Source organism: Peromyscus eremicus, chromosome 1 (assembly GCF_949786415.1).
Source record: "Peromyscus eremicus chromosome 1, PerEre_H2_v1, whole genome shotgun sequence".
NCBI lineage: Eukaryota > Metazoa > Chordata > Mammalia > Rodentia > Cricetidae > Peromyscus > Peromyscus eremicus.
The window spans coordinates 155,941,202-155,966,444 of record NC_081416.1 but is presented as its reverse complement, the minus strand read 5'-3'; the positions used below and the strand labels follow the sequence as shown (position 1 = coordinate 155,966,444).

Sequence of the window (25,243 nt, the reverse complement as noted above, 5' to 3'; positions counted from 1 at the left end):
TATTTATTTTTGAGAAAGGGTTGTACTATGCAGCCCGGGCTGGTCTCAACCTCACGGTTAAACTCGCCTCAGCCTCAGCCTCTAGATGCTGAGATCACATGGTATGCACCACCATGCCTTGCTTTTTTTTTTTTCCCTTAAGATGGAGTGACTTTAGTTTTGTGTTCTGTTGATGGGAAAGCATAAGGACTGTGCTTGGGTGATGTCTTGGAGGAGGAGGCAGAGAGAGGGGGGTGAATGGTGGAGAGCACTGGGTGCTTGGAGGAAAACGGGACCCAACAGAAAGTGCTTACATTTGACAAGATGGCGGGGGCTACCTGGGTTCTCTCCCATTTATTTAAATACAGAGAGAGGCAATGCTCATGATTATGTGTGTGTATGTGTCCGTGTGTCTGATCTGGCTGTGTTTGAGAGAACAGGTATGTGTCAATGTGAGGATCGGTATGTACTTGTGTGTCTGAATGTGTGTGTGTGTGTGTGTGTGTGTGTGTGTGTGTGTGTGTGTGTGTGTGTGTGGTTTATGCATGCTGCCAGTGAGGTCAGAAAATACGTGGTACCTCTTGGATGGACACTGGAAAACATTCCCCTGCCTGCTGTTGGTGACCCTGATCTTGGGCACATATGAGGGGTGAGAGAATTTGAGGTCGTGGAGAGCATGGTATTGGGAGAGATAGGTTTTTTTTGAACTGATGGGTTTGAAAGTAGCCTTCAGGGTCTTCCTAGAGGCTCTGTGGAGGCCGAAATCTCACTGTAGAGAGGCTGGGGGTGCAATTCTTTCCCGGGCTGCTGTCACCCACCGGGCTCTGGAATGTTGCTGCCACCTGGTGGCCCAGCTAGGGATACACAGGCCTCTGTTTAGGAGCAAGGACTTAGCTCCTCCTGCTGGTCATGAGCGGTTCTGCACCTATGAAGTCAATGTTGTCAGCTGTCAAGCCCCTTGGGCTGGAGAAGAGGCTTCTCCTACCAGCTTGGCTCACTTTCAGAACCCAGGAGCAACCCTGTGCTTTGCGATGTCTGTTGTTGACTCTACCCAGATGTCCTAGGGAGGCCCTGAGTGATAGGTCACACTAGAGGAGAGCACCCGAGACTCTTCAAACTTGATGAATTTTCTTGACCCGGTGACATTTCCTAGGTCCTGCATGGTGGGCACATTGGGCAGGACTGGGTTGTGAATACAAGATGCTGCCAGAGAGGAGTGGGGACAGGATCGTCCACGGTCCTGCCCACACGGGTACCCAGTCAGAGGGAGGAGCCGTACAGAAGGGCATGAAGACAGGCAGACGACACACAGGCACGCACACACTCTTTGCTACGTTGCACAGTCTCCCACAAGCCCATGAGTCTGGAGGCTGGAGATACCGCAGTGAATTCCAGGCAGGGCCTCAGGGCTGTGACCATCAGTTGATGGCCATGCTGGGGGCCACCAAGGTGGGGACTATGATTATTGCCACAGCCCTGTGTCCTGCTCTCCCTCCCTTATAAATGGTAATAGATACATTTCATGTAGGTCTGCCCAGCTCAAGCCTGGGTGCCCCTGGAAAATGACCCTGTGACATGTTTTATCTTTAGTCTCTCTCTGTCTCTGTCTCTCTGTCTCTGTCTCTGTCTCTCTCACTGTGGTGGTGGCCCAAGGCAGTCCTGCCTGCCTCTGAGCATCAGCATACCAAGCCACAGTGCAGGCTGCCCAGCTGGGCCTCCAGGTGTCCTTTGGCTGAGCAGATGATACTTGGAACTCTGCCCCAGTCTCTGCCAAATGCACCCATGACCAGGGACACTTTGGGCCTGCTCTTTCCGGGCCACAGTTAGCCAAGCCCCTCTTGCCTTCTCTCGCATAGGTCTGGAGCTGGTTCCGGCTCAGGTAGAGGGACAGCTTTCTTGGCTTTCTGAGCCTTTGCACACCTGCCTTAAATGAGTCTCAAGTCCCTCAGGCTGTGATTTTAGCCTCTTCCCTGTCCCTCTGGGTCCCTCACTATCAGATGGTCACCTCCAGCTGGAGCCGGAGGGCAGCCTCACCCTTGCTCAGGGCTCCAGGATGAATGTGGCCTCAGCTACTTGTTCCAGTCATGGAAGATTCCAGAGTCCATAGTGGAGGCAAAATGGAGATGGACTAGCTCCAGTCAGTGTGGAAGCTAGCTGGAGTCCAGCAGCATCCACTGCTCTGAGGACTCAGTGTTGTCTCTTTTTAGGGATCCAACAGCAGCGTCCTCTCCAGTAGGAACAGCTTTAGGAATCGTCTCCCAGGAGGACCTGCAGATTGCCCCATGTCCTGGTGAGACAGGCAAAGCCATCTGCCCCCAATACAAAGTGCGCCCCTCTCCCTACAGACAGTCCACACAGCTCCAGTCACACCCACACTCTAAGCCCCCACAGTACTTCCACTGGGACCTTTCTGACGTCACTCTGCTTGTGACAATTTCAGAATCAGTTCTGCCGTGGAACTATATGCTTAAGGAGCGGTTTCCCCTCCCCCAAAGCTGGTTCCTCAAGGATGGGTAATGTGCCAGCCTTGAAATGTTTTGTCAGGTGAACAGACAGGGCTAGAGGTCATGGTCAGGGTCAGGGAGGTGCAGATTATAGCTTTAGTCAGCTTAAGCCAGGTGTCCGGGAAGCTGGGGACAACATCATTCCCCACTGTGAGAACCACACGGACTGACCGCTGTTCTCAGTGCCCCAATGGGCAGCTGGCAGGGAGCATGCCTCTGTTCTAGCAGTCCCCAGAGGGCCTGCTGTAAGGTGTGACACAAGGGACTCAACTCCCTCAGTGGGGACAGGTCTATCTTTCCCACAGGGACTTCCCTCTAGAGGGCCCCCAGGTGGTCCGGCTGACTGGGAGAAAGGAACGAACCCCCAGAAAACCCAGAGCTACACAGCAAGACCCTGTTTTAACAACACAGAAGCAGGAAGCAGAGACAGGGCTTAGCAGTCAAGAGCTCACACTGCTCTTGTAGCTCAGACCAGAGTTTGGTTGCCAGAGGCCTCCAGGAGGGCTCACAACGGCCTTGGGGGAATCTGACACCTCTGGCCTCCACAGACACCTGCACTCCTGTGCACGTACTCACATATGATTAAAAGTAAAATAAATCTAAAAACTAAGATTCGAAAACTCCCCCAAAGCATAGGCCAAGGTCCCTATGACTTCACGGCGTCACATGGAGTAGCCACCACTGCTCTGAAAACCATGTGCTTTATTCAGACCTCCCCTGGGTCATAGAAAAGCAGCAGACCTCGTGGTCTGGTACAAGGCAGAGGATAAGGGAATGCAGGACATCCCTTACCGCTGGGGCCCTCAGGCTTCCCTGTCAGCATCTCGGCGGAGCTTGGAGCATCCGGGTACTCAGAATCAAGCTCAGCCAACCCAATGAGGAGACAGACGGGTGTGGGACAAGAGTCAAGGTCCAATGTCTGGGCCTCTATCCCACCTAGGGCCACAGCCACCACACCTCACATGGTCTGAGGCCCGCGGTAGAGCTCAGCTCCTGGAGGTGAGTGGGCAGACAAGGCCCTCCCCTGACCAGCAGCAGGCCTCGCCCCTCAGTACAGGTCCGAGAAAGGCTTGGAGTAGTTGAACATCAGGTAATCCATGTAGTAGAAGTCGTAGGTCCGCTGCCGCTGCAGGGAGGAGAGCTGCGCGAAGTACTGGTGGGTGATTCTCGACGTGGTCCGAGCCTCCTGAGCGTGCCTGTCCTTGAACCTCGGGAAGGTCAGGTTCCCAGGCGCGTGGATGAGACGCAGAAAGAAGTTGGCATCGTCCTCCATGCTCTCGAATTTGCCCACGAAGTCATAGTCGATGAGGCAGGGGCTGCACAGGCGGCTCACGTGGTCCCAGTGGATGTCCATGCCCACGGGCCGGTGGACATCCAGCAGGTACTGGATGAACTCCGGGAACTGCACACCGGAGCCAGTCCGCAGTGCCTCCCCCGAGGCGTTGGCCCGGTAGCGGGCCAGGATAGCCTTGCCAAAGACAGGGTGATAGTAGCTGTTGGGGTGCTCAAACTTGTCTCGGAAAGCAGAGACCAGCCTCTCAAAGGGTTCCCGGACAAAGAGCATCTTGGTGTAGGTACTGAGACGGTGCACGATGCCCTGCCGGTCGAAAGTATCCAGCCGCTTGAGGGCGCTGCCGTAGTGGACGGTGTTGTGTTGTATATCGGCCGTGGACGAGGCCAGCCCTGCGAGCACCATGAGCACCCGCTTCCAGTTGGAGCATCCTGCCTTGGGCACCTCGCAGTACAGCACGCGGTGGCGGTCCTCCACGAAGATGCGGGACACGTGGCGCGGGGTCACAGCCCTGCGGCTGCTGCTGGCCCTGTACTTGGCACAGGCTTCTCGCATCACACGCTTGCGCTCCTGCTGGCTCTGGTGCAGGCTGGCCCAGCGACTGTCCATGGCGTGGGGTCTTGGCTGGACCAAGGTCTCAGACGAGTTCATGCCGCGGACGGTCCCCGCAGCTGGCATCTTTTTGATGAGCAGTCTCCGCATGCGCTGCTGGAGTCGCAAAGGAGACCCCGCGGCCTTCGGGGGAGGTCGAGGCTGGTCAGGTACCTGAAGTTGGAGGCCTCTTGGGGATCTGCTAGTTGAATCTCCTGTGATCCTTTCTGTGGGTATTCTCAAGTGGCCGTCCTGGGGCAAGAAGAGACGTGGTTAGGATGTTTAGGACAACTGGGCATGGAGGGCCACATCACCCTGGCCCTCCACATGGCGGGGGGGGGGGAGGGCTCTAACCATTCTGGCTTAAATTTCTCTTCAGGAAAGGGAAGTTGGGACAGGCTGGTGCTGATGCTATGAGCCTCTGGTCTAAGACCTGCCGGTCACACGGTATTGCGGGAATGTGTGATCAGAACTGCAAATATAATTTCTACCACAAGGTGGTGCAGTCCCCCCAGGAACCTTGGATTGGCCAGGGTGGGTGGTGGGAAATGGTGGCCTGCAGACTTGCTCAGATTTACTGTGTCTGTTAGGACAGTCCAAAGGAGCCATCTAACAGAGAAGAGAAATTCATGGATCCAAAGGCCCGGGTTTTGTTCCCAAGGCCCTTGGAAAGGACCTGGCACATTTTTCTTCCTGTGAATGGATTCACTATAAGCTCCGAATTGTCTTTCTCGCCGTCCCCTACTTTTCCCCAGGCACCTGCGATTTATGGGGTTCTCAGAACTTACATGCTGCTGGGGCCTGATGCTGAACTTCATGCCTGGAAAGCAGCAGAGAAGAGAGAAGTGTTAAGCAGGGGGAGTTAAGTGTGGAAGTACCACATAACCTGCCCAGCCCATCAGACAGGACCCCCTCAGGCCACCCTCCACCCCACCCTGGCATTAAGTCACAAAGTACCCTTTAAAAAGCTCTGTCCAGCCTCTCTCCATGCCTGTCACCACACCCTGCTCCATACTTGAATATGAAAATACTTGCACACACCAAGCCTACGGAAGAAAGGCACTCCACGATCCCTGGGAGGTTCCCTTGCCTTGACATTCCCGTCATAGCTTTGGCCTTCTTGGTACAGTCAGGGGGCTGATGTTCATGTCTGGCTGGTCCTGGTGTCCCCTAAAGGTGTGAGCAGAGCCGAGGCTCGGGCAAGTGCTGATTGGTGATGTGGGGAAGATGGAGGGAGATCTGTATGTCACTGACTGTGTTGGTTATTTTTCTGGTTGCTATGACAAAATGCCGGATATACACCAATTAAAAGAGGAAATATGCTCTCCCAGAGGACCTGGGTTCAAGTCCCAGCACTACATACTGACTCACAACCATCTGTAACTCCAGTTCCAGAGACTCCTACCCCCTCTTCTGGCCTTCATGGGTACAGCACACATGTGGTAAACAAACATACATACAGCAAACATCCATAAACAGATAATTAAAATAAATACATCTTTTTTTTTAAGAGGAAAGATTTATTCAGGGCCACTGTTACAGAGGTTGTTTGGCCTCATCTGCTAGGACAGAGCATTACGGGGGGGGGGGGGAAGCATGTGGTAGAGGAGAGTTGTTATCCTCACAGCTGACCAGAAAACAGAGAGAGCAACACAGGAAGGGGCCTGGGACAAGATACCTTCAAAGACCTACTTCCAGTGACCCACTCCTTCAAGCTAGGTCTCACCACCTAAAGTTCTCAGCACTTCCTAAATAGGACCAAGAGCTGGGGACCAGGGCTCTAAGACATGAACCTTGTACTAATACTTTTGTTGTTACTGAGACAAAATACAGAAGGATTTATTTTTAGCTCACAAATGCATGGTGGGTGAGGCACGGCCATTTGACTTCTGTCTGTGGTTGGGAAGTGAACTCTTACAGCTTGGCCAACCGGAAACGAGAAATCTCAGGCCCAAACCGAGGCTGGGTATAGTCCTCTAGCCAGCCCCTATAGTCCCATATCTGCCATCTAGGCCATGTGTCCTAAAGATTCCACAGCCTCAAACAGCGCCACCAGGTGGCCAAGTGCTCAAACACCCAAACCTGTGAAGGACCTTTCACATTCAAGCCCTAACAAGCCTTTTGGAGGACACTTCATATCCAACCAACCACACTTGATCAACCACAGCATTGGTCAAGCTCTGGAGTGTTCCCTCCACCCACCAAAGAGGTCATATTAGGCTGGGCAGAAGTAAACCAGGGCAACAACTTTGGCCAGGATGGGGAATTCCACTTCAAGTCATTTGGTGTGTTGGGGGGCAGTTGGCTGGGAAGGCAGGTTTTATGTTAAGGGATCTCCTACTCCAGATCCCACCCATCCACTGAGATGTCAGGGACTCTGTTCCTGGTCCTGGAGTGGACATCTGTGCTCTGAAACTTTGCTGAAAGCTGGTCACAATCAGAACAACAGCTGCCCCTCACACAAGCAGAGAGCCAAGTGAGGGCCGGAATTTTGGGGCACTGTGCCCAGCCATACCTGACTGGTTCCTGGCAGGGAAGGAGTGGTTCTGAGGGACAGCACTCCCTGACACCTCTGTGTGTTGGGCAGAGGTCAGTGGCTGTATCAAGCAGGTGAAGGGACATCCGGGTCGTCACTGACCCAAACTGTGGATTTCTCCGTGGGATCCAGTTTCTCGGCTTCAGGGTTGTGACCTTGATCTTGTTGTGCCCAGTCTGAGGCTGTGCCCCACATCTCCTTCATTCATTAGCCAGCAAGGAGGCCAACAAAGGCTCCTTCTGGGATGGAAAGCCTAAAGAGCCTGAGTTTTCTGGAACCATCACTGTGTGGGGCATGTATGTATCGTTAGTACATTTGGTGCTTTCCTCGACCATTCTCTACCTTAGTTTTTCATGTGTACGTGAGTGTATTTATGTGTATCTGTGTGTGTGTGTGTGTGTGTGTGTGTGTGTGTGTGTGTGTGTGTGTGCGTGTGTGGGTATGTGCATGTGTGGGTACAGGCCCAAAGCTGACACTGGAGTCTTCCTCCTTTTCTGACCACCTTATTCATTGGGGATCTCTCACTGACCCTGGTGCTTATCACTTCAGTAGACTGACTGGCCAGTGAGCCCTGGGGATCCTACACCCCAGCACCTCCAGGTCTGGTTTTCTCACTTCTGTGATTGTGAGCAAAACTCCAGGCCTTATGCTTACATGGCAAACATTAAACTGACTAAGCTGTGTCCCAAGACTCCAGAACCTTCTTTTCCAAAACAGGGTCTCACTTTTACCAAGTTGGCCTCACGTTCACAATCCTCCTGCTTCAATCTCCCTGCTAGGTCCGTAGGTGTGGGCTACCATACATAACTTCTGGACCTTCTTCAACCCCCAAGTGAGGTAATGTATTAAGAACTTTCTCACTGCTGTGATTGAATACTGATAGAAACGAGAAGAAGGCTGTATTTTGGTGCACAGCCTCAGAGATTTCAGTCCACCCTGGCAGGGGAGGCATGTGACCGTCATGGTAACAGGAGCATCAGATAGACTCCTCCCACATGATGGGCCGGGAGCAGAATCAGAAGTGGGTATAAACTCAAAGCTCTACCCTTAGTGGCCCACTTCTCCCTGCCAGGCCCCACCTCCTAAAAGCACCGTGGCCTTCAAAACCATACTACAAGCTGGGGGCTCATGGGGGCCCTTTCATACCGAAACCTTAGGAGATGGAAGCAGAGACAGATCCTGGGCACACTATCACTTCCTTCTGCTGGACTGGGTACAAGTAATGCCCCTTTGGGACAGAGGACGGGATGCCCCCACCTTCTTGGGTATTCCCAGGTCTGCGTGTATGTGAGGACACACATATACGCAAGGGAAAGCTTTCAAACAATCCTTCCTGGTGGCGGGGGGAGCTCTGTGCAGAAGTGGGGTGAGCAGTGGGTACTGGCTTAGTGGTGAAGAAGCCCTGTCTAGTGTCCCCTCAGCCTGAGCCCATTCCATCCCCACCAGCGTTCCTCCTCCCCATCCCATCCTCTCTTCAGCACAGGCTTCCAGAGTTCATTTCTCTTTGGCATGTGGGGTCCTCTCCTGCTGCCAGCGATGACAGATCCCTTCACCAGAAGGGACCCGCTGCAGCCGCTCCGTTTCCCTCTCCACCACGGCGTTCCTTAATTATTTTCTTCTGGTGACGGCAGCGGGTTCTGCTAAATCACCTCTCCCCCTCAGAGTCTCAGATCCGGGGATTTACTCTGGTTGTCACCCCTGTCAACCTGTCAAGGTGTGACGGTGCTTATTTATATTCCTTTTCCGGAGGAGCAAATGAGTCATGCTGACTCTGGCCAGGAGAGGGGCTGACGAGCCACTTGCAGAGGCCCCTCATCACTCATCCGAGTCGGGCTGCGGCTGCTAGGGCTGCAGGCTCTGTCCCTTCACCTGTGCAGAGGGGAGAGGAGGACCCTGCCTTGTGCATGCTGCCCTCGGCCACCAGTGAGATTCAACAGATGGCCAGTCCTGTGGCATCAAGGGCACAGGATAAAGGGAAACTCCCTCCTGGGCACAACCCCAAACAAGCCAAGCTGGTAGCAATGGCCCCCTTGAAAAAGAAATTTTATAACAGATAAAAGGACCGATATCTCACGTGGAGCTGGGGGTGTGCCCAAAGCTGTCCAAGCCCAACCCTTAAACTCAGGGCAGCTCGTTAGGTGACAATGGACCCGATTCTCACACGGCTACTTCTGAATAGAGAGAAACGTAATGAAGGGAATGCAAGGGACTCTCCCTAATGCTGGTGGTGCAGTTCTCACATGGAAGCAGTGGCTTTCCCATGTGTCATTTAAACAAAGACGAAGCTCTGGGCGACCCAAAGCCAGAAACCAGGGTATCTGAAGGCTGGAGCAGGTGCATGCCCCAAGCACTGCGCTTCAGGACCATTGACAACTCTATGGAGCACCCGAGAAGGGTCCGCTAACCATCGCTTCTGATGTGTCCTCAGGACTGACATCAGTAGCATACGACTCTGAAGAACAGGGAGGCTATGGCTTCAACAGAGCCACCTCAACACCCCCCCCCCCATCCCTAAGGTTCTAAATAAATAGAATCTAGATTAAAAACTGAATTCAGCAGGGCATGGTGAAGCATGGTGATCTTAGCCCTCAAGAGGCTGAGGCAGTAGAAGCACTAGTCCAAGGTTGGCCTAGGCAATGAGTAAGTTCAAGTGCAGCCAGAATCAGCTTAGAAAAACAGGGGATGGGGATGTGGCTCGGTGGGTAGAGCCCCTGCCTAGAATCCCCCAGTGAGGGTCTGGGGGTGAGGCTCAGTGGTAGAACCCCTGCCTAGAATCCCCCAGTGAGGGGCTGGGGTGTGGCTCAGTGGTAGAGCATCTGCCTAAAATCCCCCAGTGAGGGGCTGGGGGTGTGGCTCAGTGGTGGAGCCCCTGCCTAGAACCCCCCAGTGAGGGGCTGGGGTGTGGCTCAGTGGTAGAGCCCCTGCCTAGAATCCCCCAGTGAGGGGCTGGGGTGTGGCTCAGTGGTAGAGCCCCTGCCTAGAATCCTCCAGTGAGGGTCTGGGGGTGTGGCTCAGTGGTAAAGCCCCTGCCTAGAATCCCCCAGTGAGGGGATGGGGTGGTGTGACTCAGTGGTAGAGCCCTGTCTACAATCCCCCAGTGAGGGGCTGGGGGACGTGGCTCAGTAGTAGGGTGCTCATCCTAGATTTCAAACCCAGAAAAGCAACAATGAAGTGAACTTGCTAGGCAGCATAAGCTGTGATTCCTTCTCCCCTCTTCCTTCCAATGACGTGGATGCTGCCATGTACCTGTGCCCTACCCTCACCCAGGACAGGAGACCCTCCAGGTCAGCCACACCCTCTCTCTGCTCTCATTGTCTGGGTCACCTGCTTGTTACTCTCAGTACGATGTTAAAATCTGTAAGGGCATTTCAACCTTCTGCACAGCAGGAAATAAGCAGTTACTTTCTCTTTCTGGACAGATGACATTCAAAGAAACACACACAACGTGAGAAGAGTTTGCATCAGTGAGAAGAAACAAGGCGTGAGTTATGGGGACTGCCAAATGCGCTTCGTGCTCTGAACTCTTCATCGCCTGGAAGTTTTTCTTCTCAGTATTTTGGCTGAAAACCTTTCTGGTTACCTTCTGAGGAGAAGCAAAGGCCAATGATGATAGGTAAGGCTCATCCTTTTGTCTTCTTTTCTTTTCTTTATTTTCTCTCTCTTTTTTTTTTTGTGGAACTGAGGATGGAACTCAGGGTTTTATGCATAAGTGTTTTACTGATGAACCTCTCACTAGGGATTCTAGGCAGGTGCTCTACCACTGAGCCACACCCCAGCCCCTCACTGAGGGATTCTAGGCAGGGGCTCTACCACTGAGCCACACCCCAGCCCCTCACTGAGGGATTCTAAGCAGGGGCTCTACCATTGAGCCACACCCCAGCCCCTCACTGGGGGATTCTAGGCAGGGGCTCTACCACTGAGTCACACCTCAGCCCCTCACTGAGGGATTCTAGGCAGGGGCTCTACCACTGAGCCACACTCCAGCCCCACACAGTCACATTTCTTTCCTCCCCCTTTTCCCCTTTTCCTTTCTCCACAGTGTTTTTGAGACAGTCTCAATGTAAACCAAGGTTGACCTACAACCTTCCTGTCTCGGCCTCCCAACCTCTGGGATTAAAGGTGTGAACCATCATGTTTGGCTCTCAGAGCTTAACAATCAGGAGGGGCAGTCTGAGTCTGTGGCAGAGTCAGGAAGCGTCTTCACTAGCATGTGGGGTTTCTGGGTAAAGGGGTCATATGTGTACCCCTCTGCAGAGATATAAGGAGATCTTCTGGTTTCCATACTGAACCCTAATCCCTAATGTTCAGGAAAAGCTGGAGGAGGTGACTGTGTCCAGCCCTGTGGTCAGATTGTGTAGACATTTAGTATATAGACATTTCCATCTATTGGGTGGAAAAAGAACACAGTACCTAGAAGGGGCTGAAAATACCCCATGTCACCAGGTATGTCACGTTTGAGGTGACAGCTGCTTGGGCCACCCAGGTCCACGGTCCCGGTGGGCAGTGTGGAGAGGCTCCTGCCACTCTGGACTCTGTGGTCCACAGAGGGACAGCCCCTGTGAAGGAGTCAAAACAGAAGGGTGGGGATGGGAGACGTTAGGGCCAGGAGAGGCAGAGGGTGGGTTCCAGATCCAAGTCCACTCCTGACTCTTGAATCTTCTGGAACTTTCCCTTTTCCATATCCCAGAACTTCGGGCTGAAGATGCCTCACAGCTGTCCATACTGCTTCTTCCCATGCTTGCTCATACTGGGGCTTCCCAGGCAAGTCCTCGGGGTTTGGACTGCTCCCCTTGGCTTGGTCTGGGCCCTGGGAGCCTCACTGCATATACTGAGCCCACGCTCACCACCGCTCACATCCCCTCAGGACTGGAAGAGCCACTGGTGTCCTTGGCAACTCAGGTTTTAGTGTCTGCACCACGGTTTCCACTTCTTGATGAGAAGCCCACACCTGACACCTGCTCTGGACAGGACCCAGAGCACAGGGCAGCCCTGTATGTGACCAGTGCCGAGCTGAGCCTAGAGGCCAAAATCCCGGTGCAGAAGAGGCTGCCTGGGAATGGGACAATGCTCTGCCCACTAGGCTCAGAAGCCAAGTCTGAGCGAGCAGCCAGGTCCCATATTACAGGAAACCTGGAAGGTTCCTGAGTGAGGGGCGGTTCTCTAGGATTCTGAGGAAAAACACACCCAACAAGAAGTACCTACATGGAAAGGAAGGAATGAGAAAGGGGAGGAGGGGGAGGGGGTGAGGGCGGGGAAAGAAGAGAAACAGGAGAAAGGAGAGAGGGATTTTAAGGAGTTTGTCAGGTGATGAGAGCTTACACAGGGCTCTCTGACAGCAGAGAAGAGGCTCCAGCCAAAAGCTGTTTGAAGGCAGAATTCCTTCTTTGATAACGGGCATTTTTCTTTTCGAGGCCTTCCACTGATTGGGTAAGGCCCACCCACACTACTAGGCAGGTCTTTGCAATTCAACCTGGATCAGGAGATTTTTTTTTCTCTTTTTTCTTTGAGACAGGGTTTCTCTGTGTAGCTTTGCTCCTTTCCTGGAACTCACTCTGTAGCCCCAGGAGATGTTTTTATGGGTCTGCAGAGTGTCCTAAGGATAGGGCAGGAGCAGACTAGATCTTGGCAGCAGGGGTGGGGCAGGGTAGGGCGGGGATCTTTGGGTTTTTGAAGGACAGTGTTGGAGTCTGATGTCCTTAGGGAGGGGCTTTGTCTTGCCTTTGCTGGACGGGATCAATGCCTAGTACATACTCTAGGGCCTCAATAAATGCCTGTGGTAAGGCTGATGCTAACAGGCTGTGCTGGTACCAGAGGTGGGAGGGGAGCTGAGACAGGAACTAGGGTTCTGGCCGGAGTCACCAACTCTTCCCAAGTGGTTCTCTAGTGTAGCTCTGTGGCCTGGAAGGACCTGCGTGTCTGAGTGACAGGTACCAGTTGAGTGGTCAAGTGGATGGGGCAGCCCAAAGCAGAAGGATCTGCTGCCACTCATGGCTCAGTGGCTATGAAGTCCTGCCTCTCCTTGACACAGACACCCCTAGATGGCTGTATTCTGCAGCCATCTGTGGCACACCAGGCTGGGGTCCTGTTCCCGTGGCAGCAGCCTTGTTGTGGACACTTCCTGTGGCTCTCTTCCCACTAGTCCAGGTCACTCTGACCCTGAGGTCTCTGCTGGCCCAGGGGTGAGGGTTGAACTGCTCCCAGGGACCTCTGACTAGCTCAGGGTGAACAAGCAACTCTGCATGGGTAGACCATTAATATATGCAGATTAGATGCAAAATGAAAGACCCAAGTGCTCAGCAATTAGAGAGCAGCCTGGGCTCTAGGCACCAAATTTGGATGAAAGAAACCTCACGAAAAGGCTTTAAATCCTCACGTGTGTTCACAGGAAAATTCAATTTACTAAATTGCTAGATTACAGGGCATTGCCTGGACTGGTCGCAGTGCGTGCCCACATGGCTGCATGCTGCGGTGGGTGGGGGTAGGGGGGTTCCGGCTAGTGGAGCTGTTTCCGACACAGATGTCAGCTGTCCCTGGACCCTGAAGTTGGCTCTGTGGTTGGCCCGAGCACTCTGGGAGGTGGGATTCAGAGCAGTCATTCCCAGGTGGCCCAGCCGCAACTGTCCACGCAGTGGTGTCCATCCTCCAACCTGGAGCCTCTCTTCTGTGGGTTGATGTCCTCCGGGTGTCCTGACCCTAGTGAGTTCAGTCAGGTGACGGGTGGTCATTCTTCACTTTCTGAATTACCCAAGACTCGGTAACGGCTAAAACACAGTTCAGTTTGCTGTTGGTCCTAAAGGCTGCAAGCCCAAGAGCATTGCTGGCACCGGGCAGAGCACGCAGGGGGCAGGAGCTTGCAAACCTAGGTTTCTTTTCCCTCTTCCTAACTCCAGCTCCTTTTCTTCTTCTTGCAGTTCTAAGGATTGAACCCTGGGACTCGTACAAGCCCATGAGGCACTCTACTACTGAGTCATGCTCACGGCCTCTTGCTGGTGGATTCCACTCAAGCGCTCTACCGATGAGCCGTGCCTCAGTTCATTTTTTTCTGTTTTTACTAAGGCCCTAATCCTATCTAGGAATGGGGCTAGCCTCAAGACCTCACCAAACTCTAATTCCCTCCCCAGTACCATCATTGTGTGACTCTGGTGATTAAGTTGGGGAACACATGAATCCATAGCAGAGGGTACAATAATCTGTAAGTCTGGACTCATCCCAGGACATGGCTAAGGAAAGTGGTCTGGAGAGTTCCTTCTTAATTATTGGAGGCAGGGTCTTGCTGTGTAGCCCAGGCTGGCCTTAAACTCATGATCTTCTTGCTTCAGCCTCTGGAGTGTTGAGAATAACAGGGCATCAGGCCTGGGTACCTGGGTATGAGTCACACGGTTTAGTGAGGCATCAGTATATCAGAAAGGGAGAAAGAGTGTGAGGGACTGTAAGGTGGGTGGAAGAGACAGATGGGAGTCTGTGTGACCTTGAGCTCAAGGTTTCTGTGCCCTCATCAATACAATGAGCTAAGGCACTCATTTGTACAAGTCCACAAAGGTGCAGGTGGCACGGGGCATTTGCAGCAGCCAGTTCCTGGTGTGGGGATGCCCTGGTCCCTTTCCTGGGCACGGTTACTGCCGTGGTGCAGGGCTCTGGGAGGACCAGCAGAGGAAGGAAGCAGGAATCTCCCTGTCTCTGACTGATGGGCACTGGCCTGACGGATCTGGCTGCTGCTTGTTTTGTTTAGCGATTCTGTTCTCTGCCTCTGTGATTAGGATTCTGGATTCAACTGGGTAGTTCCCTGTCAGCTCAGCCTGGGCTGTGAATTCCCTCGGAACTGTCAAAGACTGGCCTGTAAAAGCTGTCTGTCAGTCAACCAGCCAGCCGCTTGGCTGGTCTGTGAACCCAGCAGCTGCCCCACCAGACCCCACAAACAGCCACCTGCCCATCACTTGGTAGGGGAAGGAAGCCATAAACATATCACTCCTCCAGATGCCCCGCCCAGCTACAGGGAGAGGCCCTGAATGCCAGCTTCGAAGCGCTTCTTTGTCTATAGTATGTAGGTGGTTCCCACTGTGTCTGGGGTATGTGTGGGGTCACAGCACACACATAGTCACCGTACTTCAGTTTGTGTACTGATGAGATTCCATTCACATGTCTTATGGTCCAATATCATGCATGGCAAAGAGGTGTGCCACACTGTACATGGGTTCTCCACACAGTGAGCTTTCTGCGATGTGATGTGGCATGTGCAGGGTAGGGGGCACCTGAGTTCACATCCCTGGTCTCAGAGTCTACACACATGGCTTAGCACAAGGTGTGCCCTGTCTATCCTTCAGGTGCTCTTGAATGCCCACCTGGAAGACAGGTGGGAGCTGGTGAATGGTGTAGGAGGCAAGCAGAACAAACTTCATGACACCCACGGGGGACACCACGTGGCCCCTGGAGCGCCTATTTCTGCCTCCCACACTGGCAGCCCCTCAGACAGCTGGCCCTCTGGCCACCCCATCAGAGTGCCGTGCTAGTCACCACCATGTGCTCACCCACTCAACATGGACTGAGTACCTAGACGGGCCAGGCTGTGCGCTGCCATTGGTGACGGTGTCTTAGTTAGGAAAGGGACAGTTGGGTCAAACTCATGGAGTCTTCAGCCCAGTTATAGGAGGGAAGGCAGGAATAAGTGACTCTACATGTGCTTGTAGGACCGGAGGCTGCAGCAGGGAGGGCCGGCCGGCCAAGAAGAGGGGACGGCAGCTGGCATCTGAAGGAAATGAATGTGGACATTCCTGGCAGAGCTCAGCGGCTCTGTCTCATGAGAGCCAGGGTCAGGGGTGAAGGGAGCCGGGCTCAGAGGTGAAGGGAGCCGGGCTCAGGGGTGAAGGGAGCCGGGCTCAGGGGTGAAGGGAGCCGGGTTCACAGGGTGAAGGGAGCCAGGCTCAGGGGTGAAGGGAGCCGGGCTCAGGGGTGAAGGGAGCCGGGCTCAGGGGTGAAGGGAGCCGGGTTCACAGGGTGAAGGGAGCCGGGCTCAGGGGTGAAGGGAGCCGGGCTCAGGGGTGAAGGGAGCCAGACTCAGGGGTGAAGGGAGCCGGGCTCAGGGGTGAAGGGAGCCGGGCTCAGGGGTGAAGGGAGCCGGGCTCAGGGGTGAAGGGAGCCGGGCTCAGGGGTGAAGGGAGGGATGCAGAGACTGAAGGGTGTCGAGGAAAGGCAGGACTGAAAAGATTGGAAGGGTCCAGCAAGCAAAGGGCTTCACAGTCCTAAAGGCACCAGACTCTATCCCCCAGGGTTCAAATCTCAGCTCTGGGCTGGTTGTGAACTCAAGGATCACTGTGTGATGAGAGTGAAAACAGAACAGCAAGTTCCCCCAGGCAAAGCTGCCCTGACCAGGAGAGGCACCCGAGGCCTGGCCCAAAGGATAGTAAAAGAAAGTGGGGTTCCTCATCCTCATGCCTTAAATACCTTTCTGCTTCCTGCCATCACTTCCTGGGATTAAAGGCTCTTGTTACCATGCCTGGCTGTTTCCAGTGTGGCTTTGAACTCACAGAGATCCAGACAGATCTCTGCCTCTGGAATGCTAGGATTAAAGGTGTATGTGCCACCATTAAAAAAAAAAAAAAAAAAAAGGAAAGAAAAGAAAAAGAAAAAAGGAAGTGGGGAAGGAGGGGTTGAGGGGGCCAACATTTAAAAACTTCCTTCCGTGGAGGAAGGCCATCCTGGGCTGGCCGAAGCTGGCTCCGAGTCACATGGGTACCAGCAGGACATGGGGGTTGGCCGGGCGTGGAGAGAGGCAGCTTCTGGTTTCTGGCTTGAGTGTTAAATTGGACTCTGGTGTGTTTTTGTTGAGAGGGAACAAGTCCCACTAGAGTTTGGGGTGCTTATGGGCTTCCCAAGTGTAAGGGCAGGAAGCGTGGGGAAGGAGGGGATGAGCTGGGGCCGGATAGGCATTCATGTCCAGGAGCCCATTTCTCGATGGTGCTCTGGTGTGTGTGTGTGTGTGTGTGTGTGTGTGTGTGTGTGTGTGTGTGTAAAACTAGCTCTTACCAGAGTGACAGGAGAGTCAAGAAAACAGGATGGAGGTGCTGGGCCTGGGAATCATAGCTGCACGGGGCTGTGCCCAGTGGATCCAATGGAATGATGGAGCTGGGTGTGACGTCACACACCTATCATCTTAGTACTTGGGAAGTGGGGGCAGGGCAATGGGATAATCTCAGCTACAAAGTGAGTTCTGGGGCCAGCTCCATGAGACTGTGTGAAAGAACCCAAACTAAAAATCAAACCAAGTAGGGTGAATGTGACTGCGTATAGAACAGGGTACCTGGTGACTGTTCTATCATCTCAGCAGGAAGGGCTAAGTTTGGTTTAAAAAATAGTGAACCCTTACTATAGAGTCCCAGGGAATAAAAACAAGGGGATCGCCTAGGAACTGGAGCCTGAGAGGGCTCCATGCAGAGGCTGCACAGTGACCCCGGCATCGGCTGGCCCAGACCGTGTTGGCCACTCAAGGACAGGTGTGTTCACTGTCTCCCTTACTGGCCTTCAGAGGCAGTCAGTGGGGCAGCCTCATTACTGTAGTGGCCTGACCGGAAGATAATGATCTTTCCAGCTCTGGCTGGCCTCTGGATGTGTCGTTCTGGTGGCAGCGTCAATTACTGAGCTGGCCTGTGGCTGTCAGACCTGTCACAGCTGCTGTCTGTGATACCTGAAGAGCCACAAAAGCAAATCCATCTTAGTGCATGCTTCTTTAAAGTGGGCCTCATCCCTTACAGGCCACTCTGTCCTGAGGGAGGCACCCCACCCCATGCCACTCTCAGAATCACCCGGGGCCTTTCCAGGGGCTCAGGGGTGGGTGCTCTGATCCTCAGTGGCTGTGTACTGGTGGCCAACACTGAGCACTGCTTTGTCCAGAGGTGTCCCCGAGTCTCCCCGTCCTGACTCCAGCAGGATGGGTAGGCAGCTACACTACCAGGGCCCTCCCATGCGTCCAGCATTTGAACACTGGAACCTCTGTCTTCCGGAGGTCATGCTGGTGCCCAGTGACAGACTGGATTGCTAAGACAAGGCCAAGAGGTCCCCGAACCACTCCAGGGGGAGGCAGGGAGGGATGAGCATAGCTGTTCCCTGCTAATGGCTACAGTTCACATTTGGAAAGGAAATGCCTTTGACTTGGAGTCAGGTGCGGCCAAGGACTGCAGCAAGAGTCAGCCAGGAGGCCTCTGGTCTGAATGTGTAGGAGAGCAGGTAAGACCTCAGAATACAGATCTGAACACTGGGCTTGGCAGCGGCTGCCTATGGAGATACCACCTTCCCTGTGTGTCTGGCTAGAGCCCACCTCTGTTTTTGTGACGGCCAACATTTGCTCTGCCCAGCCCAGCTCACTGTATGCGGTTCCCTGAAGTTGTCTCCCTGGAAACCTCATCCAGCCTGTGAGATAAGTGAACCAGGCATCTGGCCCCAGACCATCCCAGGCAGCAAAGAGCAGCCATGTCACCAGCGGGGCTAAGCGCTCTACACACCCGGCGTTCACGTTTAGCCCCACAGGCCCCATGCACTGTTGGACCTGGGCCAAGACAGTTGACTGTTCCTCGGGCCCAGACTACAAGGCTAAGAAAGTAAGGAACGGGTTTCTAAGGGTTACATACTCAGAGGTCATTCTTGGGGCGCCTCAGAAGCAGCCTGATGTGAGTGAGGGAAGAGGGAGGTGGAAATGGATTAGGATTGACGTCATGGTGTGGATGGGAAATGACAGGTCATGAACTCAGGAGGAGAGGAGTCGGGAGGGGAGATTTTGTTGAATAATGGAAGGCTTGGTGAGTCAGGGCGAGCATGAGGAGGGGGAGGGGAGCCTCCAACAAACAGTCCGATCCTACACAGAGCAAATTCTGTCAGGGATGAAGGAATCAGTAACCCTGAAGACTGATGTTGGGTTACCCCACACCTGGATGCAGATCTGAATACTGCCTGAATGCAGAACTCTTTATCTATAAACAGTAGAGGCTGGGTATAATAGTACCCATTATCCAGTTTAGGACTGTACACCCCGGCTTGATTTCATTCTTCTATTTTATCCTCTCTCTGTCTCTCTGTCTCTCTCCCTACCTACCTATCCATCCATCCATCCATCTATCTATCGTCTATCTATTTTTTGGGGGTCAGACTCGCTCTGTAGCCCAGGCTACCTTCAAACTTATGGACAGCCTCTTGAATGCTAGAATTACAGACATGAGCCACCACGCCCATCTCCCACCTCAGCTTTGGAGGCAGCAGAGAAACCACACAAATCCAGCCCTGTGATACCCAGCACCATCGTCACATGTCACCCTCGTTAGCACTGACCCAGCACAAGAACAATAGACTGTCATCCAGAACGTTCACACTTAGAATCTGGCAGTCTTCTCAGGAACGCCCTCAACGAAGATGCTCCCAGCTCTATCCCCAGTTCCATGTGGGGAGGCAGGATGTGCAGGGACCTTGATTCCAGTGTCGGGCTGGGTTGGGGTAATGGGGCAACTGAATGTTCCTCCCACAGCTCAGCCTTTCTGTGCCTTGAATGCACTGGGGCTGGACATTTAGACCTGGCAAATAGCACTTGGTCGTCATGTAATGACCACCCACAGGGTGGCTGAGGTCACTATGAAGAGACACTTCAAGATAATCTGAGCTCTTCCCCTGGCTCCTGTGAAATCCATCCATCACAGCTGCTCTAAGGATGAAGTGACAGGCACAGAGGTGGTCCCTCCTGGCTGTGTTTCTGGAGAAAGGAAGACCCTAGAGAAGCTCACCAAGCAGATATCTGGGGTCCTTCTTTGTGGTCGGGACACATGCCACTCAAGGAAACAAAAGTGGCTAGGGTGTGTCTTTGGCCTTCCACACCTGGGGATGGTGAGGGTTGAGGAGGGGGTGGGTGGGCCATCCGCTCAAGAATTAATGACTTTTGAGCTGCTTTGCCCATCGAGACACCTTCTGCAGGATTAAACGTCATTCCTTCTAATGACTTGATTTATATCCAAAGGTTTACTGCTCCAAACAAAATATTGGAACGATGGCAATAAATCACACCAAGGATGCTTCCAGCTGCGACTAGCGTGTTTGCTGCTTGTTTGGGAGCAGACTGGGGTACTGAGGGTGGGAGTGGGGCTGCTGGGTAGCAATGTGCATGAGTCACAGGGTGACCACCGGACACCGTTGGTATCAGGTAGCAGCTAGTTTGGCTGGGGCACCAGAGGGCTTCTGATGCTTGAGTCTTTGGGGAGAAAGGATTTCAGAAAAGGATTTAGAGAAGCCAGAAATCCCCTGAGCTCCAAGGAGTAGCTTGTAGTGATGGATGGTCGATGATGGCATCCTGAGCCATATGCCCTACTGTATCCCTGAGTGAGAGATGCAGAGACGGGCCAGGCTAGATGGCTCTGCAGGGCTCAGCGATCTGGGAGAGTGACAGGCTGCAGACAGGGTGGCCCTAGGCTGACTCCTGTCTCAAATGATGGGCAGAAAACGCTCCTTGGAAACTAGGCCCTTGACCTGCAGAGTAAGAGCTCCGAGGAGCCAAGGTCAACTTCAAGGTTCACTTCGTGACAGCTCTGGAGAGAATCCAGCAGTCTCTGGCCAGAAGTCTGGGAGAGTATGTACCTCCTCATGGGTAGAACTAATCCTCATCCTGGCGGCAAGATAGAGGGAAAGTGGACGGGAGGGAGGAACAATTGGGGTCCAGTTACAGGCTAAAACTGACTCAGCCATGCACAGCACAGCTGCTGGATTTATCCTTGGAAGACTCCCATGGCCTAGAATATCACAGCAAGGTCAGGGTGCCCATAAGAGGACCCAGTCCAGGATGACCCAGGGGTGTCGGGCACTGGGGACAGTGATCCATTACAAGGCGTGTGTGTTAGGATATGAATCTGAAATGTCTCACACAGGCTCATGTTTGTGGTACTTGTTCCTGAGCAGGTAATGCTATATTTTGCAGGCTTTAGGGAGTTAGGTCATGGCTGGCAGATGCAGACCAGGAGGGGTAGGCTTTTGGATGTTATAACGCCCTGGTTCTGACCTGTTTCCTGTTTCCTGGTCTCCCATGATGTGAACAGCCTCACACGCCTGCTGCCATAGACGGTTGCTGTGCCTTTCCTCTAGATGGAGTGAAGTCTCCCGGACTGTGAACTCAAGGCAATCTTTCCTCTTTTGTTTCTGGGTAGTATTTGTCAGAAAATACAGTGAGGTGCTGGCACTGGATCGGGGGCACTTCACCAGGAGGTGCTGAGGAGCTCAGGTTGCCCATGTCAGACGCAGGGAAGCACAGATAATGGGGAGAAGCCCATGACAGCATGTTGATGGCAGGTTGGATGGTGAGGATGGTACATGGAGGCACATGGGGGTGTGTGTGCATGTGTGTGTGTGTGTGTGTGTGTGTGTGTGTGTGTGTGTGTGTGTGTAGTGACAGTGTGTGCATGGTATATTGATGGCGATGGTGAGGGATGGAGATGGATGGCGGGTAGTGTTCCAAGCTTTAAGAAAAAGATTTCAGATGGAGGCTCAGCCAGGGCGGGTAGCAGAAGGCCCATAGCAGGGGCCGGCATGTGGCGCTAACTATCCAGCCACAGGCAGGCTTTGGTCTCCTTCTCCTGGCTGAAGGTACTGCCTCTGGTTGTGGTGTCCCCATAGAATTGAGTACAGGAAGCTCAACCTCCCCTCGACCTTTTCAGCCTCCAGGATGCTCAGGGCCAGCACATGGGACTTGGACGGCAGTGGTGCCTAATGAAAGGGGAGCTCGGGTCGCCACTGACCTGCGTGAGCTCTCAGTATAGAAGCCTGGCTCCTGGGAAGGACATTATTGTCCTTTTTCCTCTGCAAACAACCCCCAACGTCAGAATACAAAGCTTCCATCCATCTTTGATTAAAACAGGTAGAAAAAGGAGAGGTGCTGTTTGCTTTGTAAAGTCTGGCAAATTTTGATAATGAAACCTTCTGAACATCAAGTTCGGAAAACCTTCCTAATTCCAGGCAGATAAGGGATAATGGTAACGTATTTCAACTTCAAAAGCAAAAAATAACCTTTTATCACCGAACTTAACAATGTTGCTGGCGAAATATGTTAGGAGAATGTAAAATGTTATTTAAATGATAAAATGGGCTGTCTTGGATGGCAAGGATTTTAATTGCCACAATCAGAGTCCAAACACACTTCCTTGCCGGCCCTGACAGACACGGCTAATGACAGCATGTCCATAACGAACAGCAGTGGAGGGAAGGGGCATTCTTGGCTTCTGTCCTCTCCCTGGGGAGCCATCAGCTCGGCAGCTGTCTGGGCTCGGCCGCACTCATCAACATCGGTGCTTGGAAGTATGAATCGCCTCAGATATTAATATTAATCAGCCATCACATTAATATTAATCAGTTAATATATATTTCCCATGACAACAAGAGATGAAGGAATCTTATTATGTGGTGGGTCAGGGGACACAGACTACCTAAGCGTGTTTCCTTGGGACACACAGCACAAAGAACGCAAAACCTCTCAGGCCTGCTGTCTCTGTGGAGATGGAAGCTGGGCTCACGTGTGGGCAACACAACATACATGCAAAGTCCCAGTGGAGGTGAGTTCCTTTGCACACAGCCAGCAGTAGGCAGGTTGGAGGGACTGTGGTTAGTGTGGATGACCCCCACATCCCTTCCTCCTGGGGCTCAGGTGGCCTCTGTAGAGTATCCAAATCCTGAGCAAGTAGGAGACAGGGTGAGCAGGCATGGAATAGCTAGGCGGGAACCCTTCACTGCCTACAGCAAAGAACATTGCTCCCGCTCCCACTTACCATTCCCAGTCATGGTGGAGCGGGGAACACCAATTCTGTAGTTACTCTTTGGGGAACTGGTGTGTGCCAAGCTCTGAGCTAGGGAGAGACACGGGGTAGGGAAAACCGTGTTCGCTAGCGCTGTTGATGGTTTGCTTTACAATCCCCATTTGAAGGGCGCTGGATGTCTCACTATTGTCCACGTTGCTGGCCTGGTGGGTTGCAGAGCTGAGGTCTAGACCACGTCTGACTTGGTGCTTTGGGTTAGTCGTGAGCCACCACTGTCTGTCAGTGTCCAGGGAAGAGTGGATTGGCCACAGAGAGGATAGAATGGGAGTTTGGGGACAGGAGAGGGCCACGGTAGGTCTCTCAACATGACCCCAAAGTCACACTGTCAGAGTGAGTTCAGGGTCCTGCCCTGGGCAGCCCACAGCAGGGTCCCTGGGGGAGGCCAGCTTGTTTGGTGGGGGCAGGGTGTGGGGGACTACCTACCTGCCTGCTGGCTTACAGATTGCTTCCGCGGGCATGTGCACATCTGAGCACAATTAACATTTTAAGCACTAATTATTTTACTTGGGCGTCTAAGTCTGAGGATCCTTCAATTTCAGTTTAATTGGAGAAAAATGGTCATCAGTTATGGCACAGCAGGAGGGAGGCTCCATGCTTCCTCAGCACAGAGGGGCAGAGCTGCATCGGAGCGTGAGCAGATGGGGTTGCTTACAGCAGCCCAGCAGCTGGCTCTGGTGAGGGTGTGGTGGGTGGGGCTGGAGGACCCTGGGCACCCTGCCCATCACCATCCCTCACATCTGCTGGGGAAGGCTTGCTGGCCAAGTTAATGACTTGCTGTTTTGTCTTTTCCGTCTTGTTCCATTTTCAGTAAGGCATCTGTTATAAAAAGAGCCAACGCAAGAGGAAATGGGATCCTTATTAAAGGAGAGTTCACAACTTCATCGCATCCCCTGGAACTCGATAGTAATCTGGGCTCATAATGAAATCCTCAGGCACTCCCCACTTGGCTGGCAGAGTATGCAGGTGCCAGCCTGGAGGAGGGGGCCCTGTTTAAGGGGCATCAAGCACCCTGGGCTCTAGCCCATTCCCTCTAGTGTCTCTCCCCTATCTTGATTCATAGGGTCTCCTGGGAGAACCCCAAGGCTTTGGTGAACACAATTATGGAACATTTTGATTTCTGCCAAACTTGGTCCTTTCTAGAGAGAGACTCAAGCTGACCCACTGGCGAGGATGCTAAGGTGGCCCCCAGTGGCTTGGCTGCTGGTGGGTGTGAAATAGCCTGGCCTGCAGCCTGAGGGTGGGCAGTGCAGATCTGGGGGCCTGGGACCCAGGGAAGGGCTCGCCTGTATGGCTCCTCTTTGGGTCTGGCCCCTGTGGTCCTGGGGAGGGGTGTGACCTGATGAGAGAAGAACAGAAAAGATGGCAGTTCATCTCAGTGAACACCGTCACTGGGAAAGGGGATTTTGAACCCCAGAGAAACTGAACTCAGCTATAAACCTATTAAGGCAAGAGGTAGGCCATGCCCAAAAACACATCCTCCCATTCCTAGTGGCTGTCTGTCAGCCACACCCTCAGTGACCCTCATCCTCCTACTCTCCCCAACTCTTTCAAATTTCCAGATCTTTCCTTGTTGGAGAGAGCGCCCCTGCTTTCCCAGGGTCCCCTCAGCCCTAAGCCCTCTGGCTGGTCTTTGAGCCTCTCAGTCCCCAAGCGTACCACCTCCCTGAACCGGCCCTCTCAAAGCTCCCGTCTTTACAGAGCACTTCGTCCCTTGCAGAACTCAGGTCCTGCAGTTCATGGACAGGTTAAAGGGCTTTTCCACTTTTCTTCCATTTTCTGCAGCAGACTCTGTTGCGAGGCAACAGCATGCAAGAGGAAAAGGGATGCTTCCACAGCCTGCAGCAAAATCCTACCCGCGTGTGCTGTGAAAGCAACTTCAAAGCTCCCAAGGCTCCCTCGGAAGGTTTTTCAACAAGAAATATTTCATTCATGCAAGAAAAAACATGTCACATATAATATTGATACTATGGAGACTAACAGCCAGAGTGAGGGTGTGGCTCAGTGATCGAGTCCTTGTCTAGGATGCATGAAGCCCCGGTTCCATGCCCAGCGCTACAAATAAAGAAATAACCACAGCAACACAAACACCCAAGGATTCACCACCGGACAGAAGATGCTAAAACCTACCAACGCCTATGCAGTTCCTTCGGTGTCCTCTTGGAGGGACACCTGCCAGTACTACTTCCCTTTTATTTTCCCAAGACAAGGTCTCATGTATCCCAGGCTATCCTCAAGCTTGCTGTGTAGCTGAGGATCCTTGAACTTCTGATTCTCCTGTTTCCACCTCCTGAGTCCTGGGATTACAGGGCATGCCAGCATGCCAGGTTTGTGGGGTGCTAGGGATTGAACCTAGGGTTTTGTGTATGGCAGGCGAACACTCAACCAGCTGAGCTACATCCCCAAGGCCCCATTTCTTGCTTCCTTTCTGAGCTTATTATTTTCCATGTTATACTTCTTTTTTTTTTTTTTGAGTTGAGGATCGAACCCAGGACCTTGCTCTACCACTGAGCTAAATCCC

The 25,243-nt window shown here is 53.1% G+C and overlaps 1 protein-coding gene across 1 annotated transcript in view; it reads right to left on the bottom strand.

The window, feature by feature from the left end:
- Nucleotides 1–3,435: 3,435 nt before the first annotated feature.
- Chst8 (carbohydrate sulfotransferase 8) overlaps nucleotides 3,436–25,243 on the bottom strand; it is a 145,426-nt gene continuing 123,618 nt past the window's right edge. The window contains exons 3-4 of the mRNA XM_059277303.1: nucleotides 5,154–5,187; nucleotides 3,436–4,617 (exon numbers count right to left, since the gene is read on the bottom strand). Coding sequence (XP_059133286.1) covers nucleotides 3,532–4,617; nucleotides 5,154–5,187 — 1,120 coding nt within the window. The 3' untranslated portion in view covers nucleotides 3,436–3,531. The remainder of the gene's footprint in view (nucleotides 4,618–5,153; nucleotides 5,188–25,243) is intronic.